This window comes from Acanthopagrus latus, chromosome 18, assembly GCF_904848185.1.
Source record: "Acanthopagrus latus isolate v.2019 chromosome 18, fAcaLat1.1, whole genome shotgun sequence".
NCBI lineage: Eukaryota > Metazoa > Chordata > Actinopteri > Spariformes > Sparidae > Acanthopagrus > Acanthopagrus latus.
This window is the reverse complement of record NC_051056.1, coordinates 18,031,137-18,055,953: the sequence shown is the minus strand read 5'-3', so window position 1 is coordinate 18,055,953 and position 24,817 is coordinate 18,031,137. Positions and strand designations below refer to the sequence as shown.

Genomic DNA, 24,817 nt, shown 5'->3' with positions numbered 1-24,817 from the left:
ATTGCTACTTGGGATGCTACTAGGTAGTGCCAGGGTGCCGTTAGCGCGATGTGTTTCGTGCCCTGGTATCGTCAGAGAAAGGGAAGGCCCGCGGATGCATTTTTCGGTGCATGTCCATGCATTGGACCTTTATGCACCGCCGAGATTGCAATGTTGCCAGGGCAACGTGGGGCAATGCTAGGAGGAGGAAGTAGTTCTGCACCGACGGCGACGGTTGAAGCTGCTAACGTTAGCAGGCATTAACTTGGCATCCCCGACAAGTCAGGAGTTCCCGCCGTGTCAAAACACAAGAAAGGCTGCCTTGCGGAGAGAGGAAACTGCAAATGCAGAAGCGTGCGCTGCTTGTTAGTCGAAAGTGGGTTCTTTTTATTGGACTGACACGGGAGTTTGGATGTTATTTTGGGCCTGGTTGCTTGCTGGCGGCACTGAGTGACATCTCTGCTCGGCTCCCAGCGATCTAATCAGCACATTATGATGACGCAAAAGGGCAAAATAAACAGCGGTGCCTCTGTCTCAGGAGTGATACATGCACCTTAAAGCGTTGTAGGTAACGAATAGATTTAATATATATATAGTCACACCAGCCTTTAATTGTGCTCTTTGTGATCAAAGTTAGTCATTAAATATTCAGTGAATTTATTTATTTATTAATTTGTTCCAGTGTAGGCTAACAACAAAAAACCCAAACATTGTCTGTAACCTTTCACATTGCCAGTAACTGTCTGGAGGAAACGCTTGCTCTCACATCCTGAGAAATATAATTATGCTTAAACATACATATGAACTAGCCTTTAAACTTATTAGATTATTGAAACAACTGCTCATATATCAATGCTTTCTTTATATGATTGTCATTTATAATGAAAACAAAAAATAGGTTTGTGAATTTGTAGAAGAAAAAGACAAGATCAATTAATCTACCGCTGCTGTTTATTTCCTGACTGATTCTCCTGGGCTGGTTGTTTTGCTGTCAACATTTGTGTAATTTCTAGCTTGTTAGGCTTCAGCATAATTAAGACTTAAGCCTTGTGTTTCAGAGGGTCTTCTGCTTTAGTAGAAACAGTCTGTGAATATACAGATACATACCAGTATGTTAATCAGGAAACTCATCTCCAAATGTCTCTACAGGTAAAATGAGTCTGGCCTCTTCTGAATCAAACTTAGACCAAATGGCAGACAAAGCAGAAGAGGTAAGTGTGCAGCCTCTGAATACTACAGCACTGAAAAACTAAACTAATCCAAAAAGCACATATTTGACTGCTATTTTTATTTTGTTAGTTGCCAAGCTTTTAAAATAAATCTTTTGTTCTCCTCAGCCTGGTAGCTCAGCAGAAACTATGAAGCCCTCCTCTTCTCGCAACAAGAGGTGAGGTTCAGTTTTCCTAAATGTGGCTGTTATTGTTTTGTTTGTAGTATTCCTGTACTTAGGAGTTCTTTCATGACTCAGCTTAAAATAGTCAAGCTATGTGCTAACTCATTTCAGGAAGCCCGCTACTGTAGCTAAGCACACTGGACTGAATGAATCCGACACCTCTCCTGACAGTGAAAATGAAGATGCCACTTCTGACAATCCTTCAGACAGTAACACAGGCAGCGCATCAAAAGGTAAGAAGTATGGAGGTACTTCTTTGTTTTTATCAATAAATTGCTGATGTTGAATGAGATACGGATTTCTTGTAATAATTCCTCTGATTAGGCACTTTAGTGATGAGGCCAGCTGGGAACGAAAATAAAGGCGCCATGAAGCTCAGAGTGGATTTCAAACTGAAAACTTCAGGTGATTTATTCAAATGTCTTTGGTTTGACTGAAAGTGAGAAAATTTGACCAAAAGGGAGAAAATATGAAAGACAGAAAGTGACAGTTATTGATCAATATTCTCTGTATTTCAGATGATACCCTGCAGAAGAAGGTGAGCTGCACTGCCTGTGGAAAACAAGTAAACCAGTTTCAGTGCAACTCTGTGTATGAGCATCCTGTGCTCAAAGTACTTATTTGCAAGGTATGAACAGTGAAGTTCTAAAACGATGTTCCAGTCTTTCTGTTCTTGACATATTGGTGATCACAGTGCTTCTTCCTCCTCTAGTCATGCTACAAGTATTACACGAGTGATGACATCAACAGAGACTCTGATGGGATGGATGAGCAGTGCAGGTACGATATTGCACACAGAGACCAACAGAACATTATGGTTCATTTGTGGAAAGACAAAACATACACCATTTAACTATTCATTTAGGAATTCTTGCATTAAAGGCATCTCAAAAGAACATGACATTACTTTGATTCAATATGGTTGTTTTTGCGTGACATTGGGTTCACAACACAGCTTGTTATTTTGTTTCTGTTGTGGTTGTGTTTAAAGTGTATGATGTATACAGCTAACAGTTTCAGTGCCTGTTAGACAGCATCAAATATGGAGAGTATTTCTGACAACTTTTAATTGTTCTTTTTATCTTTCAAGACAATTGAAATTTAATAGATATTTTGTAGTTTTTAAGCATAATTAGGCCCAATCCTTATCCAAATGCCAGGAATTTTGGAAACCTTATTTTGATGATATGTGCTTATTTGTGGTCCTTACTCTTCAAGATCTTGTTTGCTTTATGTTCTAAAGCTCAACTTCTCCTCCTCAGGTGGTGTGCCGAAGGTGGTAAGCTCATCTGCTGTGACTACTGCAACAACGCCTTCTGTAAGAAGTGCATCCTGCGCAACCTGGGGAGGAAGGAGCTGTCTGCCATTACTGATGAGAACTCGAAGTGGCACTGCTATGTCTGCAGGTCAGAGCCCCTCCAGGATCTGGTCTCCAAATGCCACAGCGTCATTCAAAAACAACTAATTCAACAAAAAAAGGATAAAACAGAGGGACGAGAGAGCAAGAGACACAAGAACAAAGCAGTCAAAGAGCACAAAGCTATTGTCAATGGAAAAGAACACAATGAAGGCTCAGGGACCATGACATTCTCCTACAAAAAACTACAGGTACCCAAAGAACTCATAAAGAAAACAAAAAAGCTTGTTGAAACTACAACAGGTCTGAACAATACGTTTGTCCAGTTCATCCAGCAGGCAGCAGAGGAGCAGGGAGATAAGTCTATCAGGTATCGCCATTTGAAAGCCTTCAAGGCCGTGCTTGCCGATTTGAAAAAAGCCCACAGTGCTCTGGAAGAGGCTCTCGGCCCAGAGTTCAAAAACATGGAGATGCGGAATGGTAACGAGAGGCAACATATTGTGAGAAAGAGCACTGATGTTTTGGCGCCTGTAGAGAACGACCATGTGGATAATGTGGAGGATGAAGTTGATGAGGCTGACGGAGCAGACGAGGAGGATGAGCCTCAGGACGAGGAACAGGCAGAGGAGCAGCATGCTGAGCAGGCTGTGGACAATGATCAAGTGTCAGGTGACACTGAAATGAAAGATGACCAAACAGAAACTGATGACACCAAAAAAGACATTAAAACTGATGTCAGTGAGGATGGGCTGGTCTCAGCCGGTGAAATGTCCCTAGATCACGACATTATGTCTGTGCCTCCCTCAGTGCCGGAAGAGCTTTTTCAGATGGTCGAGAGTCTTGCAGATTCTAACATGCTGTCACAGACTGAGACTGATTCGGTCACAGATGCTGAAAAAGACACTGAAAATAAAAAGTCAAATGGTAACGCAACGGATGCTAAGCGCCCCCAACCCAAGGTGAAGAACCTGATAGTGAAACTGACTCCTGTGCCAGTCGTGACAACGTGTGGTTCAAGGTCATCTCGGTCCAAAAACAAAGAAAAAGATGAAGGGACACAGAAAGAGCCTAAAGAAGAATCAGAAAACCAAGGAGAAGAACAGGAGAAAGACATTGCTTCTGACACATTAGATGGGACAAATAGTCCACCACCTAGCCGTCGATCTAGTAGAGTGAAGACCACTCCCTTGAGGAAACAGGCTGAGAATAAGAGCAAGGAAGATTCCTCTGACTCTGAGTCAGAGGACGATAGTAAGAGCCAGGCTAAATCCTCAAAGAAATTGAGTAACACCAAAAAAGAGGATGAGAAGCAGAGCAGGGCTTCAGAGAAAAAGACAGTGGACTCTGACTCGGATGAAGTTCCTAGCGCACTGCTGGAGAAAGCTGCAGCTGGCCACAGCACAGACGAGGAACCGGAAAGCACAAGTGCTAAAAAACGTTTATTTAAACTAAATAACACATCCACAGACAGTGCGTCAAAGCGCAAAAGGAAGTCTGAAAGCTCTGATTCAGACTTGGAGAACAAAAGTAGAAAGACATATAAGAAGAAGAAACAGAAAGGCTCAGATTCGTCTAACTCGGATTCTGACCAGGAGAAGGAGACAAAGAGGAAAGGGGGCACAGCAAAGAGGAGGTCCAGCCGCGTGAAGAAACAAGATGGAGCTAAAGAAGACAGCTCACCTGAGAAGAAGGCAGCAGACCGGAAAAGGTCTTATGAAAAGAAGCGCAAGGGAAGGAGCTCCAAATCAGCCTCCAAACTGCAGTCGTCCTCCAGCGAGGATGAGGAGGAGCAGCAGGATGACTCTGGGGAGGACAGTGACGCACAAAAGATCAAACCCATTGTGGAGGATAACGTGATGGAAGGAGGTGGACCTTTCCAACAATCCTCAGGTAATCTGATCTAGAACGAGGATTGTTTGGTGGCGCACAGCTAGGCAATTGTCTAACTATTACACAAGTTAGCCAACCTGGCTTTAGAGTTATAGCACTAGTTCCACAATGTAGGAGATGTCCTCATTGACTTTCTTGGCACGGGCTGATGAGAAGACTGGCACCACTCTTATGTTCATCTATAGTTTGTATTAGAATCCTTTAGTATGAATATATGTAGTTGGAGCCAGTAGCCGACTACCTTAGCTCAGCATAAAGCTAGCCTGGCTCTGTCCAAAAGTAACATAATCTTACCAGCACCGTAAAAGCTGTTGTAAACATGTTATCTGATTTGTTTTGGCAGTACAGAAGCTTCAGTGTAAAAAGCAATTCCTGGCAAAAAACAGAACAAAAGCAAATTTCCCCAAATTTACTTTGAATGGCTTGAAATGCTCTTTCATTAACATGTGCACTATTTTGTTGTTTAGGAGATGAAGTGGATGATAAAGGGAAAGTCTCTCGGGTTTGTGAAGATGATGACGACGATGATCCTGAAAACAGGTATGTAGAAAAGGTAATTAGTAAAAAGTAATTAATCAAGAAAAACATCTGCATCCTTATAGGTCAACAATGAATGCAGTGGTTAAATTACGAATGTGTGTTAGTTCTTACAACAAAAAATGATTTGATTTGTCGATCAGGCACAGCTGTTTGATATGTCAGTTGGGCTCTAGCACAAAGCTCAATGTAGTGACCCACAGTCTGGTCCTTGCTGAGGTATTTTATTTTGTATTATAATTTTTTGACTCCCCCTTTTTTTTTCTTTTTTTTTCAATGCTTCAGAAACTGTTCTCAGGGCAGTATTTTCTAGTTTATCCAGTGAATTTTTCCCAGTAGCTTCCCTAGCAATGTCTTAGTATCATGGTGTTTCTATGGGCTGCCTTTGTTTCCATCAGTTATCTGTTCTCAAGCCGCAAGGACAAATTCATATTGTGCTCCTGTGACATTTCAGTTGTAAATTGCGTTGTAGAGATGCAGGAGCAGAAATAGATATTACACTTTCTTTTATATTAACATGAAGGACAATCAAAGTTTTGTCATAAGCAACATGATTCTAGCAAGAAATATTATATTAAACACTTTCCACTGATTTCTTTATTTTCCCCCATCATTTAAATACATGTGTAGAACACATTTTTATTATGTGAGTAATGTGACCCCCCCTGTGTTTTTCTTTTTTCCTTTTTCCTAAAGGATTGCAAAGAAAATGCTTCTTGCCCAAATAAAATCAAATTATTCTTCAGGAGCAGAGAGCTCCTCTGATAATGAAGGAGCAGATAAAGATAAAAATTCCTCCAACAAAGTTAAAAAAGAGGATGAAGATGAAGATGAAGAAGCACAAGGTAGGATGCATTTGCTAAATATACCCAGATTTATATATTTTTTCAAATAAGTCGCTTTTTTGTGTGTTGTCTCCAACTATTTGGTTTTCTCTTCAAAGAAGAGGATTCAGAAGCCTCAAGTTCTGATGTCGAAGTGAAGAAGCGTGGCAGAGGCCACAAATTGCTTCGTCATAAGCTGTCCCTGAGTGAGGGCGAATCGGGAGAGGAGAAAACTGAGAAGAAGAAAGGGGGCAAGAAGAAGTCACAGAATAAAGGTTAATTCTAAATTTTTTATTTGCCCTGTGTCTAAAGTGAAACGATATGGACTTAAATATTCTGAACTTTGAGAGAAAAGTGACCTTTGTTTGTTTATTTGTCTGCTGCTCAGTAGACAGCGATGACTCTGAAGATTCAGACTTCGAGAAATCAGAGTCCAGCGCTGAGTCTGGGATAAGTGAGGAGCTTAGTGAGTCAGAAAATGAGGGGAAGCGTCGAAAGACCAGGTGAGAAGAGAGAACTCCAGCCAATCGATGGCATTAATGTATCATTGCCACTGGATTTGCATTCGTCCCGTTGCTTCTTGCTTATGTGAATGCTTGTTATGGTGTCTGTAGATCCTCTAAGAAGAAGAAGGATGAGGAGAAACAGAGAAGTTACAATCAGAAGAAGAAGCGACGCAGGATCAAAGTTCAGGAGTCCTCTTCCAGCAATGAGAAGGTTTTTAAAATTCAGAGCACTTGGTAGTAGTCTTGAAATGTGTTTTTTTTTTTTTCTCATGGCAGGATTTGCCAGGTGGAGGAGATGGACCCACGTAACGCTTACTAGTCAAGTCAGGCATGGCACATAAAATGTTATTTGAACTTTCCCCTGGAGTGTGGTTGTGGGGATTATTGAGGGCACAAATTAATCATAGGGTTGCTTGGCCACTGATCATAGGAAGTGAATTTTTTTTTACCTAAGGGCTGAAGATCAGAGGGCTGAACTTAATGTTCATTTCCACAGAGCGGAGAGGAAGGTGATGAGGAAGATCGCAAAGGACGCAAAAAGCTTCGCAAAATTCTGAAGGACGACAAACTGCGGACAGAGACGAGAGATGCACTGAAAGAAGAGGAGGAGAGGAGGAAACGTATAGCGGAGAGAGAGGAACTCAGGAAGAAACTTCGAGAGGTAAAAAGAATGAGTGTTCGAAGCCTTGGGCTGTTACATTCTCAACAGTAGTCTTGGGGAGTGTCCTGATAATAGTAAACACCAGGCAAAATTGTAAAATTAGAAGAGGAAGTGATTGGCTGAGCAGGGTTGTACCATGTACAAGCTAAACCAAATAATGGACACGTGTGGATGAGACATGACCACAGTGAGTTGGACTGAAATGAGTCCTGCACGCTGCTTCTTAATCTACTCTGAGCTTTACTTCAAACTGGCAGATATTTGATTACAATCCATTGTCCTAGGCTTTGGTTCAGTATGTGCACAACAGTTTTCTATAAGCTTGTAAATGGACAAGATATTAAGTTATCTTTTGTGTGGGTGTGTTTGTGAGTAAAAAGTTAAAGTGTGTGTTGTATTTGGATTGAGATTGTAAAGTGAAAATGGGTGTCTTGACCTTTTTTAAATCCAGAAAATTTGTGACCTACATATATAAATGTATCTGGCCAGTCAGATATTTAGCAGGCAGCCCGTCCTAAGATTCAGACAGGCTATAAGATTGTCCAGCGTTTGAACAAATTCAACAAAAACATCACTATTAGCTTCTTCACAACAAATGAATGTGGAAAGCATGCATGTAAAGAATGATGGAATCTATCTACTTCTTGTGTGCATGTAAAATTATACCACCGGCTTACGTGAATTTATAACACTGTAGCTTTGCTTATCGGAGTTAAGCGCTGGCATTTGTTCTTTGCATAATAATTCTGTTTAAAATGAAGCCTGCTACTGTGCTCATTAGAAGAGATTAAATCATACAGTATAATCATACACTTCTATAGATAGATTAAAGGTGACCAATTATATTACACTTGCTAAATTATGGTTGTTTGATAGTGTGTATCACACACACAGAGACACTGATTTAATATAAAAATATTTTTTTCTTTCAGGTGATAGAAGTGGAAGAGTCTCCCCAGGTGACTTGTCCCATCACCACCAAGCTGGTGCTGGATGAGGACGAAGAGACCAAGGAGCCGGTGGTGCAGGTGCACAGGAATCTTGTCACAAAGCTTAAACCTCACCAGGTGGATGGTAAGGACATAGTAAATGACTGCAGCTGAAGAGATACAAGAGATTGTGTGTGAGAGCACTGAGGTCTTGTGAACTAATGCCGACCACTCTATGTTAATGTTTTGTTTCAGGGGTGCAGTTCATGTGGGACTGCTGCTGTGAATCTGTGAAGAAGATCGAGAAGTCTCCTGGCTCTGGCTGTATCCTCGCCCACTGTATGGGGCTGGGAAAAACTCTGCAGGTACGGAGGAGAGAGCGATATAAAAATCACACTTAAGCTGTTCATATGTAGCCATCCCCCTCAGACAGTTTGGTACTTATCTGCCATATGGACATGGAATGGATTATGTAATTATAGATTCATTAGCTATTAACTTAATAAGCTACTGAAATTTAAAACATGTTTCTTTATAGCACTACATTAGTAATACTTAAAAAGTGTTTGGTTAAGTTGTCAAAAAATTAAATAATAAATAATATAAATGTTTTATGTACCGCGCACTTAAAATGACATGACGTCTCTAAATAACACATGTAGTAGTAGGACTGATAATATTTAAAGTATGGAAGCTATGGAAAATAGATTGACTGTCAGATTTTTAACCTAAGGCTGCACAGATATTAATGCTATTACAAATGTTATGTTATGTGTTGAGTGAGTAGCAGCGCTGTGTGAGATTTGTTAAGGTAAAAAAATACAGAATATATATTCTATTTTGTGTGACTTTTTAAAAAAGTTTTGATTCTTTTCCTGTGGTATCAAAAGAGGTATCAAGTATTGTTTTTGCTCCCTGTGTTTTTATCAAACTGTAACATTCTTGTAATTTGACAACCTTATTGTTTCCTGCCAATGCTAGATTTACTGAAGTTCGTTTACAAAGTGGCAATTGATGCTTCATGTAACATTTTTAGGTGTCACAAACCTGCAATCGTGCATGAAAGAACTGAGAATTTCATGCAGTGCCACTTGGGGCCTGTTCAACACAGATGAGTGAGTAGACCTGTGTGTGGGGTTTATCACAGTATGTTTAACTGCAGTTCTGTTTTTGCTCTGTAGGTGGTGACATTCCTTCACACTTTGTTGCTCTGTGACAAGCTCGACTTCACCACAGCCCTGGTGGTTTGTCCCCTGAATACTGTCCTTAATTGGCTCAATGAGTTTGAGAAGTGGCAGGAGGGAATGAAGGATGAGGAGAGTTTAGAGGTATGGGGTTGCTTTTGTCACTTTTCGTGTTGTTCCTATTTGTCACTGGTAATGCTGTTTTATTTCGTTTTCTTGTCCATGTGTCAACCTCCCAACTTATGGCTTGTTTTTATTGATTACTATCTGTCTTTTGTTAACCAGGTAACTGAGCTGGCCACAGTAAAGAGGCCTCAGGAGCGAGCATACGCCCTCCAGCAATGGCAAGAGAATGGCGGCGTTATGATCATTGGCTATGAGATGTACAGAAATCTTACGCAGGGCAGGAACATTAAGAGCAAGAAGCTCAAGGAGACCTTTCAGAAGACACTGGTAGATCCAGGTACAATATTTTGTGTTAACTGCAAGTTAAATTATGTACCGGTAGTCCTTATTAACTGTGAGTGTGAACAGAAAATGTGTAATTGATGTTTTGAATTGATTCTCACCTTTTCAAACTGAACTCTCATATATTATAATTAATGCCAATTTGAATCACTCCTAGATTATACTGAGTAGCTTTTTGGTCCAGCATGCTTTAGTATTGATGGAGCTTGTTTAGGAAAAAAATGATGGCTTTGATGGGACATAAAGTTTTTACATGATTTATCAACGCATGACCAGTCAGTGTCAGAAAACCACGTCATGCAATTTCACAGCTGGCATCCATTATGCATTCATGTGCAAATTGACTAATATGTGGTGTTAGTCAAATCAGTCACCACCAGCTCATAGCATTAAATTGGCATTCTTTTTTTTCACATATGTGTCCCGTTGTACTTCATCCTATGCAAAGCTTTTACCTTTTGCTTTCACCAGGTCCAGACTTGGTGATCTGCGATGAAGGGCACATCCTGAAGAACGAGGCGTCTGCGGTGTCCAAAGCGATGAACTCTGTCAGGACGAGGAGGAGGGTTATACTAACTGGAACTCCTCTGCAAAACAACCTTATTGAATGTGAGTCTGCCTGCTTATGCAGAGAATGTTCAACAAAGATTTTGTGTGGTCCTTGTTGTATGTATCTCAAACTTGTGATCTGTCTCCTTATCAGACCATTGCATGGTGAACTTCATCAAGGAAAACCTTCTTGGTTCAGTCAAGGAGTTCAGAAACCGCTTCATTAACCCAATACAGAATGGTCAGTGTGCCGACTCCACATTACATGATGTCCGGATTATGAAGAAGAGGGCTCACATCCTCTATGAGATGCTGGCTGGCTGTGTCCAGGTAAAAAATACACAAATGACAAATGGCTTTGTTGTGTTACTTTTTGCATGGTTAACAGACTGATTTCTGCTCCTCAGAGGAAAGATTACACAGCGCTCACCAAGTTCCTGCCTCCCAAGCATGAATATGTGTTGTCGGTGAGGGTCACTCCAATCCAGTGCAAACTCTACAGATACTACCTGGAGCACTTCACAGGTGAGAATGTGGCTTGCTTGCTTGGTAAAAACTTCTCTGAACTTTTCAGGTGTCGGGAGCAGCTGAGCCTCTAGGGGATGCTAACAGGGTTTTAACAGTGTCAGGTCTGATTGCCCAGACAGGGATTTAGCCTGGTCGTAAGCTAAAACGAAATTCCGATGAGACTTCCACTGGGATACTTGCGCAGTATAGGACTAGGCTAAATCCTGCTACAGGAGACTTGTTTCTCCTGAAAGTGCACTCCTGACTGGATGTCATTTACTCAGACAAGGTTTTTAGATAAATGGAAGGCCTCTCTGGTCTCTCACTTTTTTTGTACTGCTTTGTTAAGTCGTTTAGTGGACTTTCCTCTCAGAATGTGGCCCAGGACTTAACGTGTGTGTGTGCGTGTGTGTGTGTGTGTGTAAGAGTGGCAGCTGGCAGAGTGCCGCAGGCAGGGTTTAAGCCCAGTTTCCCACGTCTCCCTAATGAAGAGCTCTGGGAGAGAGGGAACAGAGGGTGGGGGGTAAAAGGGGGGAATGTGGGGGCATAAAGGAAAGGGAAAGAAATTTAGAGGGAGGAGGGGGCCAGAGGTTTTACACCAAAAGCGAAAACAAAGAACAGGAGAGCCGGTATGTAAGAAGAGGAGTGATGGGAGGAGGGGGTTTGTGGTGGTATGTGCTGTGGCTCATTAGGCCGGGTTGTCCACAGGGCACAGGGCTGATGTTGTGACTGTGGCTCTGGACCTCCACAGTGGTGTCTTTGGATCCAAGACCACCAAACAGTCTACGCATGTTGCTTATGTAAAATCTACCGTAACTTCTGACCCCCTTGGTCAATGCAGGCCAACACACAGACGAGTTACAACATTAACATTTCAGCAGCTGTCACTCACTTCTGTTCATAAATCTACTGATTACACAGATCAGACCACACAAGTTATAATCTTGATATTGCTGCTGAATGGCTCATGTCTGCTAGATACGATTCGTTTCGTATAAATAATATTTGTTATTATTTTATAAATGCATTTTCCATAGGATCCTGTATGTATGACGAGATTGAGGGCACGCTGACAACTAAATAATGCAAACACACATCCATCTTCCTCCTCTCACTCTTTCCCTTGTGTGCAGGTGTGGGGAACGCTATGGAAGGGGGCCGGGGCCGCGCCGGGACCAAACTCTTCCAGGATTTCCAGATGCTAAGCAGAATCTGGACCCATCCATGGTGCCTTCAGCTGGACTACATCAGTAAAGAAAACAGGGTAGGGCTGTGGAAGACGGGATGAAACCACACTAAACACCAACTGAAAAGTGGGAATACATTAGCACAAATCGCACACACTGGGGGAAAACAATAGAAATGTAGTGCTGACAGGTTGTGCACCAGGGGAGAACAACACACACATTGCCACTGCAGCAACATTTTCCCTTATGCATCATTTCTGCAACCCGCGATCCAGCTCTGGGTGTTTGGTTGACCTATATCATCACATAGTCGAGACTCACACGAGTGCGCTCTCTTGCAGGGCTTCTTTGACGAAGACAGTATGGATGAGTTCATCGCCTCAGAAACTGAAGAATCATCCATGAGTATGACCTCTGAAGATGAAAGGATGAAAAAGTAAAATATCTTGCTTCCATCTGTCCTTTTTGAACATTTATTACCTCCTTTAACTGCACTTCTCTTGCATTTGCTACTTTTGCTGACCCTGTTTTCTTCACCATCCCTTCTTCCTAATAGGAAAAAGAAGCAAGGGAAGGGGAAAAAGAAGGGATCTGATGACTCGGACAGTGATGACGTGGAGGTCATCAAGGAGTGGAACACCAGCTCTCGGGGTAGAAACGGAGAGGGTCGAAAGAGAGAACCGCCTGTAGAGGAACGTAAGTTCACTCAGCGATCTTTCTCCAGGACTGCTTTTTGCATACAAAATTAGTTTTATTTTTACTTACTTTTTTTACTTCAGTCTCTATGTCAAACAAAAGCAACACATCACCAACTGAAGTATGTCTCAGTGCTTCTTTAAAGAACATGGATGGAAAAGTATTTTTTCCTCTAATGTTCCGAGCTTGAGCATATCACCAGTGTAACTGCTAACTTCTGCTAACTGTGTTGTGCCTCGCTACTTCGCTTGATTAGCTGTGCATCTAGAGGTCCAGACTTAAGCTCAAAGCACCAGGGGAATGGTGATGTTTGGACATTCGGACCAGAACTGGCTGTTGCTGGCTGGTTAGCATGCCCTAACCTCAAACATATTAGCTGGTTTTAAAGGTCACTGTGTCCTCGAAGAACATATATAATGTCGTCAAAGCTGGCTTTAAAACTAAAAACAATTAAATTTAGATGCTTGAATAAGCCCAAAATTAAATAAAAATCACGACAGCAAGCACATGAAACACAAAATACAAAGGAAATGACACTCAGCTTTGACTACCAATATCTGCACACAGTTGTAAAGTAACGTTGAAACTTTGTCTCACTTTGTCTTTGACTAATCTGTTACTTTCTGCATCCAGCACCTCCGGCCCCTAGCTCTACACCAGGAAGTCCCACTCCTGACTGGCACAAGGAGTTTGTGACGGAGGCTGACGCTGAAATCCTCGAGCACTCTGGAAAGATGGTGCTCCTCTTTGAGATCCTGCGCATGGCCGAAGAAGTAGGAGATAAAGTGTAAGTGTGTCTGTTCTTGACGTGCAAATAAAATCTTTTCTGGTATGCAGTTTGTACAGATCAATCGCAGAGTGACATTTAGCTGAAACTTCTGTCTTCAGGTTGGTGTTCAGTCAGTCTCTCATCTCTCTGGACTTGATTGAGGATTTCCTGGAACTATCTACAAGAGCTAAAGATGATGAGGAAAAAATCTCTCCGTACAAAGGTATGTTTTTAGTGCAGTCTCACATTTATTCTTAAATTATCCTATAGTTGCCTCCCTTATTAATTTTACATTTTGAAAACTTACTTTCATGATGTGCAAAAATCTCAGAACACTCTTGAACATTGTAAGCCAGCTTCTGACTTATGAAGCTCGAGGAGCCCAGTTTTCTGTCCCGGTGTTGATTTTTGAGGTTTTACACTGTGGTCTTTGAACTGATTAAACTGTGTGTGAGCTATATAAAAAAAGAAAACAAAAAGCTAACATTCGTGTTGGAGAAGGCTGAAGTATTTTCATATGGAGATGCAGGTTTCACACTTGTAAGACAGCCCACATGCAACATGTATTCTTGTACACGCTGGTGTGCTTATTATCCTTAAACACACACAGACACACACATGCATACCGCCGCTGGTGTAAGGTCATGTTCCTAATTAAACTTCAGCAGCTGTTTTTACTTTCATTTTGAAAATGATTAGACCTTGACTTTTTATTCCACAAAAAAATGTTTGCTCAAGGGTTTGTAATTTGTAATGAAAAGATCACAGTGCCGTAATTGGAAACATGCTGAAATGCTGGTTATGAAGGTTGGTTACGGTGGTGGGGGTTGCCATCTTGAAGGCTAAACACGGCTGGCCTCCAACCAACACAACCGTCTATCTGATGTCTGCTAATACCCAAACTAAATCCTTCTGACAAGGAAAAAGACCTCTGTGATGGGGACACTTGTTTTTATTTTGTTGAATAGTCATAGTCATAGCAGATTTCTTAACTGTAACATGTATGTGAAGGTGATGGAGTATGGTACAGGAACATCGACTACTATCGCCTGGACGGCTCCACCAGTGCCACCACCAGGAAAAAGTGGGCTGAAGAGTTTAACGACACCAGTAACACAAGGTAGTGTGTTTTTATTTCAAAGATCACATTTTTCAATGATGCCTGAAATCGTAATAGTTTCTCAGTGCATTTTAATATACTAACTCAACACCCTCTCCTGCTCTCTTGACTTTCCCAGAGGTCGTTTGTTCCTCATTTCAACACGAGCTGGCTCACTTGGAATCAACCTGGTGGCCTCCAACAGAGTCATCATCTTTGATGCCTCCTGGAACCCTTCCTACGACGTGCAGAGTATCTTCAGGGTCTACCGCTTCGGCCAGCTAAAGACGGTCTATGTGTACAGGTTCTTGGCCCAGGTGAGATAATAAAACCACCAATCATCAACCAAAGGCGATCAAATGTCATGGCTGACAACTTTTTCTGCTGCTTGATCTTGATCCTTATAAACTTTAGTATGAAAAGGTTTTGATGGCTGAATGATAATCTGCTGTGTTTAGTGACAGTTCATGAGTTTAAATTATTAAGGTTATTTCATTTTCTTCCTTCAGGGTACAATGGAGGAGAAGATTTACGACCGGCAGGTAACCAAACAGTCTCTGTCATTCCGGGTGGTGGACCAGCAGCAGATAGAGCGTCACTTTACGACGAATGAGCTGGCCGAACTCTACACCTTTGAGCCGGACCTGCTGGATGATCCCTCAGAGAAGAAGAGCAAGAAAGCCACGCCCTTGCTCCCTAAGGTAACCATGCATACATGTATGCCATGCATGTACTTGGATTGTTCTAATATGCTTCTATGATTGTCCAAGAATATTTTTGTAAATTCAGATCAGAATAAATCATACGTGTTATTGCGATTTGACAAACCACTGACAGAGATTTCATGGTTTTCTTTTGACTGATCCTCAAAGGAAATGAGCAAAAGCAGCCTGAAACCAATTAACAGTAGTGCAATAGTCTTTCATTCCTTCAACAAACATGGCACAGAATGCCATTTTAAATGCCAAGCTTGTTTTTCCAAACTTGCCCAAGTAGTATGTTCTTCCTTTTGAAGTTTAGCACTTCAGTGATAAACTGTTATTGAGACTTGGTTCCAGCTTGTATCCTGCCTGGCCTTTCTGGGATCTTTCTGTTTCTTCTCATTTCCTTTCATAATCATGCGCTTGCCTCTTCTCCCCTTAATGCAGGTGCTCTGTCACTATTTGGGCCCCCTGGGGTTTAATAAGAACACACGGCCCTTACATGGGCCATCCAACCCCGCACAGCTGCACAGATTTGTCTGTTTACTGCTATTTACTAAATAGTCTTCTCATTGCAACACTGCTGCTGCCCAGCTATAAACCTGCACTCCTCTTTTTTTTATTCGTTCCCTCTCTGCTGATCTTTGATTTACTCCCATCATTTCCCACTCCTTCCCTTTTTGCAGGCTCTGGGTTTATTCAGATCATCTTAAGTGGTTTTAACTCTTTGTTTTGGTTTGACCTGGGTTACTCTGCAGATATCTGTAAACAGAATGGATAAAAGAAACACTGTATATCCAACCCGCTTGCTCTTTGACTGGACAGTCGGGAGACTTCTCAGTGCACCTTAATGGAAAATCTGTTTTCCATTTACACTGTCGAAAGATCTTTCTCGCTGTTCCCTTCATGGGTATTAACAGGTAGCACTGCATGGATCCACTCCGCCGGCAGCTGATATCATTGCTCTCACCTTCCATATTCCTCTAAGCTGGGACTAGTGGACTTACATTGCAGCAGAGCACAGTTGGAGATTTGAAGAGGAAAGATGTGTTCATTGAGCCGCAGCCTGTTAGATGTGTATGATCTTTAACGAGCCCAGTGACATTTATGTGACACAGTATTAAAGACGGAGAGGCTGACAAGCTCTTTAACAAGCCGACCTGTTTTGGCCAGGGGGTTAACTGTGATGTGGCAGCAGGACTTGCAGTATTATGGAAGGAATTTGCCGTCTGGAATGATGTGAAGATGAGTCAGACGCCCTCCATCAGTTTGAGCCAACATCGCTCTGCACAGAAGGAGAGAGTGATTCGAGCCACGGCACAGGGAGTTTTGTACTTATTCTCCTCAACTCTTAATGCTGGGAAGTGCTGTATTTTCAGCCAGAGGGTATAGGGTTTAAAATGTGGGTCAGACAGGCCACAGAGGTACTGGTTATTTCAGCTGAAAGCGAAACTTTGCATATGTACCAGATTTATATCATCACAAAAAAAAACCTGTACCTGTACCTTCATCTTTTCTCTGCTATCACTCCCACATACCTCCCCCTCCTCCTCATCAGTCCCTCTTTCGGTCCTCTACCTGCGTAAATCGTGCATGGGTTATTTCTGCACCACCCTCACTTCCTATCCTACTTTTATTTGCACTTTCCTCCCCTTTGTCCTGACTGATGTCCTCACTCGCTTTCCCGTTTTGCTACTACCCCACCCTGCCTTTTACCCGCCATCGACCATCTGTTGCTCTGACTCGCCACTCTGCCTCCGAATGTTCAAAGCGAGCTCAGTAAAGTTGTTTTTCTTCTTCTCCCTCTGGCCTACCCTGCATGATGAAGGGTCATTATTTAAAAACCCTCTCTTAAAGATGTCTCTCCACTCTTCAGGGAAACTAATTGGAGACAAAGGAAGCAGGCGCACTTCCCCCTAATGACAAAGAAGGTCCTTACAGCCCAGACATGAGTTTTTGACTCCCCACCCACCCATCCTGAGACACCCTCACCTATTTCCTGTTCATCACATTGTCTCTTCAGTCAAACATGCGAACACATGTACAAAAGGACTTACACGTGGTAGATTTTTTTTCTATACAAGTCTGCAGTATTCTCTGCAACGTTTGCAGCATTGTACTCTGTCGGTCAAGTTAGCAGGCTGTGGGCGTACCTCACTGTATGTGCTCTCAGCAGGTGATGGCTGCAGTGGTCATTAGGCTCTGTCAGGTACACTGAAAGGCTGTGGGGAGGCTGCGCTTCAGCCACAGCAGACTGGAGCAATAAGCCACACCATGTTTGTCTCATTAGGGGTAGGAAGTCACTTTGACCTCTAGGACAAATTCCCCCTTGAATACTCTGTAAGCATTATATATCATCAGTCAGCTGTGTTCTGTGGCTTACATTAGATATTTTGTGATGAAAGTTTTGTAATGAGTTTTTGGTTGTAGTCACCCTCATCTTGCCCCTGTCTACATCGACTTGGGTAAGTAGTTTCTCATACTTCCCAGAATGCTTTTTGCCAGCTTTCAGGAAACATGCCTGAGCTTGTTGCAGTGCAGGTGGAGAAACACTAATGATAGTAACAGCAAAAGACTGAGTTGCGCAGGTGAGAAAAAGCGAGAGCCATGGCCTCATTTGCTGAATTTGTGTTCTCTTGAGACTACTGTCTGTGGAAATAATGATGCATTGTGTGATGAATCTCTGCATGGTTGTTGAACTTCAACAACATGCGAGAAGATGGTTGATTTAAAGAAGTTCTTTACTGAATGGCTAGGCTGTGGTATTATACTGTGTGCAGGAAAAGGTCAAACACACCACTAGATAACAAAAGCTGAGAAACGCACAGAGCACTGACTGTGGCTGATTTTCAAACATGGCTTTAATGTAGTTGAAGGTATTAAGGCGCCAGTATACTACCTCAGAACTGTGAATGTAATGATCAACACCTTTGAGACCCCCTAACGCCTCCCTGACATCAGATTGGGCTAATGGGGGGTGGGCAAGGCAAAATGTGCTACAACAAACTATTATAAGTGAAGCATTGTGGTGCTACAGAGATGCCCTGGCCTACAAATTATACAGTCCAGGCCGAAGGGAACATGTTTGTTTTTGATTCAGCTTTTGGGCCATTGGGATAAGCTATTTAACACTTTTGATATCAAACATCGCTAAAGAACATATCTTACAAACCACATCTTTTCTTGAGGGTAATCAGGTCCTTAGTAAAACTGAGCAAGCTGGCAACTATAGGCCAGTCCAGTTTGTAGACTGTGGGGATCAGCCCCTTGTATTGAATTTATACTAAACAACACTTTTCCACTTTCCCCACTCTGTGATCAACTACCACAACTAGTGCACAACTTGCTTCTCACTTCAGATTTATTCCAAAACCATTTTTTGACTTGTTTCCTGCTTGGTGAATCCCTCTTGACCTGCCTGTCCAGCTCCAGCTGTCTGGCCCTTGTAGCAAGCTTTCGTAGAAATACCCCCCGTGCCCTTAATGCTGTGGGCTGAGGCTTGTTTTTATAGGAATGAGTTAGGTTTATTGTCTTTGTTTAGCCCTTCGTGACACGTGTAATTTTGTTTCTTTGTTAATTGACTGACAGCTAGATAAACCCTTTGACTTGAGCAAGCACCGGAGGGTGTAAAGACAACGTGGTCCTGGGGGCAGGGACGGCCTCCTGATGTCAGGCACAGTGCCTGTGGTTAAGTGCGTTTCTGCAGAGAAACTGTTTAGAGCAGCCCAGTAGGGTTATGTGTATCACTTGCGTGCAGCTGGAGGAGAGAAGAGAGTTTTGACTGGCTATGTTTAGGTATTACAAATATCTGAGCCACTCGCATTCCTGCTGTCGGGATTCTGCCTTGGCCCCCTCTGTTGCTGTAGTTAATGCACCTGTGCGTCAAAAGAAGTTTTTGGCAGACACAGCACCTTTGAATACATTCAGAAACTCCTGGACTACTTGAGAAATCAGCTACATTTCTGAGGATCTCTGTGACTTTCACACGTATGTGGGTCTGTTTTACCTTCCCGTTTTTCCTGCCTCTGCACATTGAATTCCTCCTGTGTGGCTATTCTCTGTTAAGTAAAGGTTAATTATAGTGGCAATGACAGAAATAAAATCAAACATTGACTGTGGAAGCATGGTTAAAGCATTCTCGACAAAATAAGTGGCCGTTTAGGTGCAGGAAATTGGGTTAACATGGTTGAGAATGTTCTCAGCTCGAGAAAGTATCTGATAACGCAGCCAAAAAAAAGAACTCTGAGCTATTAATGCAAGAGGGTGTTTAATTGCATCAGACCTTTTACAGTTAAGCGCCACCTAAAGTCTATTGGTAAAGTACGTGTTGGTGCCTGTGCCAAGTTGTAAAGTCTACATGAGGCCCACTTACGTCGACTCCCAGTTTTTCATCTTTCTGATGTGAGAGCTGCCGAGTTTGAAAACTGCTTTACATCATTTATGGACTGCTGGCAGCAGGTTGGCCATTTTCATAATACATACATGTACAAGAATTTGGCTTAAAGTGGGCATAAATTGTTCTCTCAATGGAAAGAATGGAAAGGGTTTCATATAGTGGTAAATGTCAGGCATGTTGGATGTCTTGAGTGATTAGTGTACCAATTCTTACTCAAGCCTTTTTTCTCTCTGCTGACCCTTCGCTTTGTTTAGCAGTCAGCTGAAGCCAAGACTTCCAGCTTAGAGCTTGTTTTACATTAGCAGCACATTTGCAGACGCTTTGTTGAATAAAAGGCACAAAAGTGCTGTTTAGAATCAAGACAGCAGATTATCAGGCCCTCATTGAGACTGAATCTGCTGTGATTCCGTGGTCTAAAGCCGGGTGGTCCAATCTTGTTCCCAAAACTGGACACTAATGGTGGGCTGTGGGCCAAAAGAAAGCAGCTAATTGATTAAATATTGGGATGCAAAAGAAGAATAATCTTCACTTTATTGCATACAGTCATACATTGTGGCTGAGTCGGCTTGGTCTGTAGTCTCTAGAGTGCCTGCATTAAAGGGCCCACCAAGCAAAAGATTCAGATAATTTTGTACCCAGGAGGTAAAGCTTGATGTGTCACTGAGCAGCTTGCATAGGAATTAATTGTACTCTACCTACTTTATGCAGCCCTGGTCTATAGTCTTGAGCTTATCCTCTGACAAGGACAGCCGCCTCCATTATTACATCTGAACAAACGCACATGCTATGATGCCAAATGCCCAAATTCCTCCCTAAATGTCACCCTCTAGTAATACTCGCCCTGCCCCACACATTTTTCTCTTGGAGGAGAAAAAAAAAAGTTGAGTGGGGTAATTTACCTCTTTCTCTCAGAGCATCTGCCCACCCAGCGTCTCTGGCTTTCTTTCTTCCCTCTGCAGTAAAGCAATAGGCCTTACCATACACTTCATAAGGATGACAATAGCCTAGGTCCATTTACCTACAGTGATTAGTGCTGGCTCAGGACACACACGCAGCACACAGACGCACACACTGAGCTCAACAGGATTGGAGTTGGACCGGACCACCCCAGAGCCGTTACTGGTGAGGATTACTTGGGTAACCCAGAATGCACTGGGTTCCATTGGTGGTGTTAGTACCGTCATCTGACCTGCAGCTCCACTGACCCAGTTGACAATCAGAAGTGCCCCTCTTACATGCATTTAAATAAAAATTACACACACTTTCTACATGCTCAACAGATTTATTGTTTTCTCCATGCATGTCTTAAACTTAAATAGTTAAATGAGATAAACTGCAGCATTAGCAGGGAAGTGAAAACAAATCCCCATGTCTGGTTGTTAAGCAGGGATTTATCAGATGCAGGTCGCGACCTTCTTCACTGTATGACAATTTCTGTTTATGCCAGCAAACAGGTCAGAAGCTGCCAGCTCTTGTTGTGGTCTTGTGTTTGTTGGCTGTAGCTGTAACTGACTTAAAAATAATCCAGCTCAGTCTGTTTGACTAGGATTCCACTGCAGGTTGTGCAAAAGTCTTGCAGGAATTAGTTTGACATTTTCAAACAATGGTAACTTCTGATTCATTAATGCAGAAGTCTGGTTTTGTTTGTTTTTGTGTCGTAGATGTGCATGCTAGGGTTGCACAATTTGTTTCAGCATGGATATCACAATGTGGGCATGTGCAATAGGCTGAAAACATGGCTGACAGAGTCTGTCGCAGGCCACATTGCGGGTGTGGTGGTGGCTCAAAATCTGACATGCATAGAAAGGTATGGTCTAATTTTGAAGTGGGGAGTGCAAACTAACTGTGTTAAGATGCACTTAACCAAGAGTGGACACTGGGCAATCCTCATTGTCACCACCGGGTCAGATTTGGGCGTTGCCATACCTTGTAGTCATAAACATGTTGCGTCTATACCACTGCCAATGTAAGTGCCTGTGCTGGCATCATCTATGGCCTTTATTTGACCGTGTGCTCACCTATTTTGGCAGAACAAACTACAGTGGATGCCTTTTATCTGAGTCAGGCCAACAAGCTCTTCTGTGCTTTTATGTCCTAATTAGAGAGCAAAGCAGCGGTCGAATTGCTGGCTGTGCCGCTGCTTCAAAATGTCTGGTTGCTCAGGGGTGGCCTGGTTTTGTCCTGATTAAGTGTGATGGCTGGGAAACATAAACATGTCTCATAGAGGAGTACAATCAGGTCCAGGGCCCAAGTGTTGGAGGTTGATGGGTGTGAAACCTGGTGGCTCTGTCTGCTCCTACCTGTTTTCAGCCACCTTATCTGTCACTGTCTGCAGTTGTGAGGCCTAAAAATAGGTTCTTGTGTAGTTTTCTTGCAGCGCACTTCTCCACCCCCCCCACCCGTCTCAGGGATCCAGTTTCACTCCATCTGGTCTGGTGTTTATTTTCTGTTTATTCAATACAGATCTGCAATCACTGCTTAATTTCATAGTTTGGTCTTTCTGTTTTTGTCTGTTTCTGTCCGCCTTAATACCAGTGACATCTATGATTAATATTGTTTGCAACCTCACACTCATTGCCGGTGTTCAAAGTGAGGCAGGGGAGACGAGCAGAGCCCCCCTGTGAATTGGCCCGTGTGGAGACTAATGATGCAACTTCTGCATGACGTTGTTTCCAGATCGCACATTTCCAGTTTAATGTAAAGCGAAGTCGAGACAAAGAAAAGCAAACGTGCTGCAGAGAGAGTAATTTAAACCATGTTTGTGTGAGCAGAGCCTGGCCCAGCTTTACTAATTTTACTCAGGTATTGTTTTCAATAACAGTGTAGTCATGGAAACCAGAGTCCTAAAAAAACAACTAAAAAAACCTTTTATCATTTATTTATGTTTGTTAGATTTTTTTACATGTCCTTTTAATCCTTTTTTCCACATCCAAGTTTTTCTTTCTTGTCTGAGTGTTAGAAGAACTTAGATCTTAGGTCCGTTGACTTGTTTTTATCGTTTGCTGCAGCAACAATGCAGGTGCACACATGCTGAGGTTGTTTTGTGGAGACAGACAAACCATTAAACTCAATGTTAGTGTTACATGTTGCATTGGTCAGTGATGTTCTCAGCTCACAGAACATTTTATGAAGAAAGACAGTCTTACTACAGCAACAACAAGTGCTAATATGAACATTAAAAAAGGTTTTCTGTTTTGTTTATACCACAGAATTCATACTTTCAGTTGTTTAGTAAATACACGTCTTGGTATTCATGGATTAGCCATATGTAAATAAGAAGCAAGTACAAGGGCATGACAATTTTTGACATTGTCTATGCCAAATGATTAATCAGACGATTATTTTCTAATAATTACTATATTAATCTATGATTTACGTTAGTTGGAGCCCTAATATGTGCTGTCAGTCTGAATTTACAGTAACCTCCATTACTCAGGTGGCCTTCTTCACCTCTTACAGAGCCGCCTCCCCTTCCAATATTTGCTTCTATACCACTGTGACACTCTATCTTTTTGTCATCTTCCATGCTGTAGGATCCCTTCCTGGCTGAGATGCTGCAGAACAATAAGGACCAGATTGCATGTTACCATGAACACGACTCTTTGCTGGACCACAAGGAGGAGGAGGCCCTGAGCGAGGAGGATCGCAAGGCTGCCTGGGCCGAGTATGAAGCAGAGAAAAAGGTAAGCAAGGAGAAGAAAAGTGCACACAACACATGCATATCCACCGGTTCCAAAAACAAAGATGCACTCAGAAAGATACTCAGCCCTCGCATCCATCATTCACCAAATCATTGACATCAAAGTGGAAGGTGCGTTAAGAGAGGCCCCCCTTTTTGTGAGGGTGTGTGAGATTGTGTTGGATCTGTACAATCCTTTCATCAATCGGACTAAGCAGATGACAGCCCCCTCTCCCCTCCTCAGTGATGTGATTGTCATTTTGGCCCACTATCAGGCGAGTGACCCGCTGTACAAATCACTGAGAGGTTGTCCAAGCAGTGTCAGTGCTACTTACTGTGACAGAGCGTTAGGAACTCCTCCTCTGCCTGTCTTGCGCTTCTCTCTCTCTCCGTTGTGCCCTCCTCTTCCCACTCTTTCTTGTGGGACAAATCAATGGGCAATTAGTGTGGTTTATTTGGAGAAGTGTATTTGGAGGGGTTGATGTCCTAAGAGAGCAGGAGCAGGTCTTCTCTCCCCCCTGTGTAATCCTAGATTCTAATTCACTCTAATGATTATTTTTCCAACACACTCTCCCTCCTCTGCCCTCTGTGTGCTTTTAAGCGGCTTTTCCCTCAGAGCTCCCCTGCTTTTCGAGAGAACAGAGGGTTCCCAGTTGCAGGAAAAACAGTGGTGCTGAAGTTGAATGTGAGGATTTCATTTCTGCAATCTGTCATACACTAAAGATGCACAAGTAGGCACTTTCAGCCACGGAAGGCTGTTCAGTATCATGTTGTGTACTCAGAGCTTTGTAAGGGAAACAACTGGAAGGTAACCCGGCCTCTGCTAATGTCTTCACAACTTAAGGGTTGGCCGGTGGTGGCCAGGAAAAGCTATGTGTATGAATATCAGATTTGCAACTCAGGAAATGGGAAAAACTTAGAGAACATGATCAGGCGCCCAAAACCAAACTGAACCCAGGAGCCCTCGGTCTCACTGGGATTACTTCGGCTCGGTGCGGAGCTCAGAGAGGCTCATGTCATAAATTTAGATTTCAGACGCTGACTTTTGGAAAGTCTAGTCTAGATTCAGTGACTGTCTGTCTGAAGATGTATGAAGTCTGCAGAACATCTGAGGAGGCAGTCGAAGTCCAAGGAGTGGCTGCTTGTTAACAGCAGACCCAAAAAGTGAAGAGTGTGTTGTGGTTTTGCAGTTGTTTTGAGGTTTTGTACTGTTTAGGCGTGCACACCTGTCTATGACCAGGTCCAAAGACCCCCACTGGCCCCTAACACACACACACACACACACCCACACCCCTACATACCGGATGGCCAGATTACAGGGCACGGGAAAACCATCTGCAGCAGGGGCTCAATTACACACAAACATCGGCATCCTGCTGGCCTTTACTGGGACAAGACGGTACTTCAGGTCACATGCACGCACACACGCACGCACACACACACACATGTCAGGCAACTTGTTCTGCCTACAGAATGATCTGTGGTCTCTGGTCACAGCGATGGCAC

General features: G+C 42.7%; 1 protein-coding gene across 6 annotated transcripts in view; it reads left to right on the top strand.

The window, feature by feature from the left end:
* The window catches only part of atrx (ATRX chromatin remodeler), a 29,662-nt gene that overhangs the window by 431 nt on the left and 4,414 nt on the right, over positions 1 to 24,817 (top strand). The window contains exons 1-30 of one of the 6 annotated variants that reach the window (XM_037076702.1): positions 221 to 355; positions 1,129 to 1,190; positions 1,317 to 1,366; positions 1,484 to 1,605; positions 1,697 to 1,777; positions 1,891 to 2,000; positions 2,085 to 2,152; positions 2,635 to 4,619; positions 5,087 to 5,159; positions 5,853 to 6,001; positions 6,100 to 6,255; positions 6,369 to 6,483; positions 6,595 to 6,697; positions 6,983 to 7,147; positions 8,080 to 8,221; positions 8,332 to 8,441; positions 9,258 to 9,404; positions 9,546 to 9,723; positions 10,200 to 10,337; positions 10,432 to 10,607; positions 10,685 to 10,802; positions 11,918 to 12,048; positions 12,313 to 12,407; positions 12,528 to 12,667; positions 13,301 to 13,454; positions 13,556 to 13,659; positions 14,448 to 14,556; positions 14,675 to 14,852; positions 15,045 to 15,236; positions 23,166 to 23,315. In XM_037076702.1, the coding sequence (XP_036932597.1) occupies positions 1,134 to 1,190; positions 1,317 to 1,366; positions 1,484 to 1,605; positions 1,697 to 1,777; positions 1,891 to 2,000; positions 2,085 to 2,152; positions 2,635 to 4,619; positions 5,087 to 5,159; positions 5,853 to 6,001; positions 6,100 to 6,255; positions 6,369 to 6,483; positions 6,595 to 6,697; positions 6,983 to 7,147; positions 8,080 to 8,221; positions 8,332 to 8,441; positions 9,258 to 9,404; positions 9,546 to 9,723; positions 10,200 to 10,337; positions 10,432 to 10,607; positions 10,685 to 10,802; positions 11,918 to 12,048; positions 12,313 to 12,407; positions 12,528 to 12,667; positions 13,301 to 13,454; positions 13,556 to 13,659; positions 14,448 to 14,556; positions 14,675 to 14,852; positions 15,045 to 15,236; positions 23,166 to 23,315 (5,496 nt within the window). In that variant the 5' untranslated portion in view covers positions 221 to 355; positions 1,129 to 1,133. Of the gene's footprint in view, positions 1 to 220; positions 356 to 402; positions 548 to 1,128; positions 1,191 to 1,316; positions 1,367 to 1,483; positions 1,606 to 1,696; positions 1,778 to 1,890; positions 2,001 to 2,084; positions 2,153 to 2,634; positions 4,620 to 5,086; positions 5,160 to 5,852; positions 6,002 to 6,099; positions 6,256 to 6,368; positions 6,484 to 6,594; positions 6,698 to 6,982; positions 7,148 to 8,079; positions 8,222 to 8,331; positions 8,442 to 9,257; positions 9,405 to 9,545; positions 9,724 to 10,199; positions 10,338 to 10,431; positions 10,608 to 10,684; positions 10,803 to 11,917; positions 12,049 to 12,312; positions 12,408 to 12,527; positions 12,668 to 13,300; positions 13,455 to 13,555; positions 13,660 to 14,447; positions 14,557 to 14,674; positions 14,853 to 15,044; positions 15,237 to 23,165; positions 23,316 to 24,817 lie in introns of those variants that run through there. The other 5 variants (XM_037076701.1, XM_037076703.1, XM_037076706.1 and 2 more) reach the window with 5 other exon arrangements.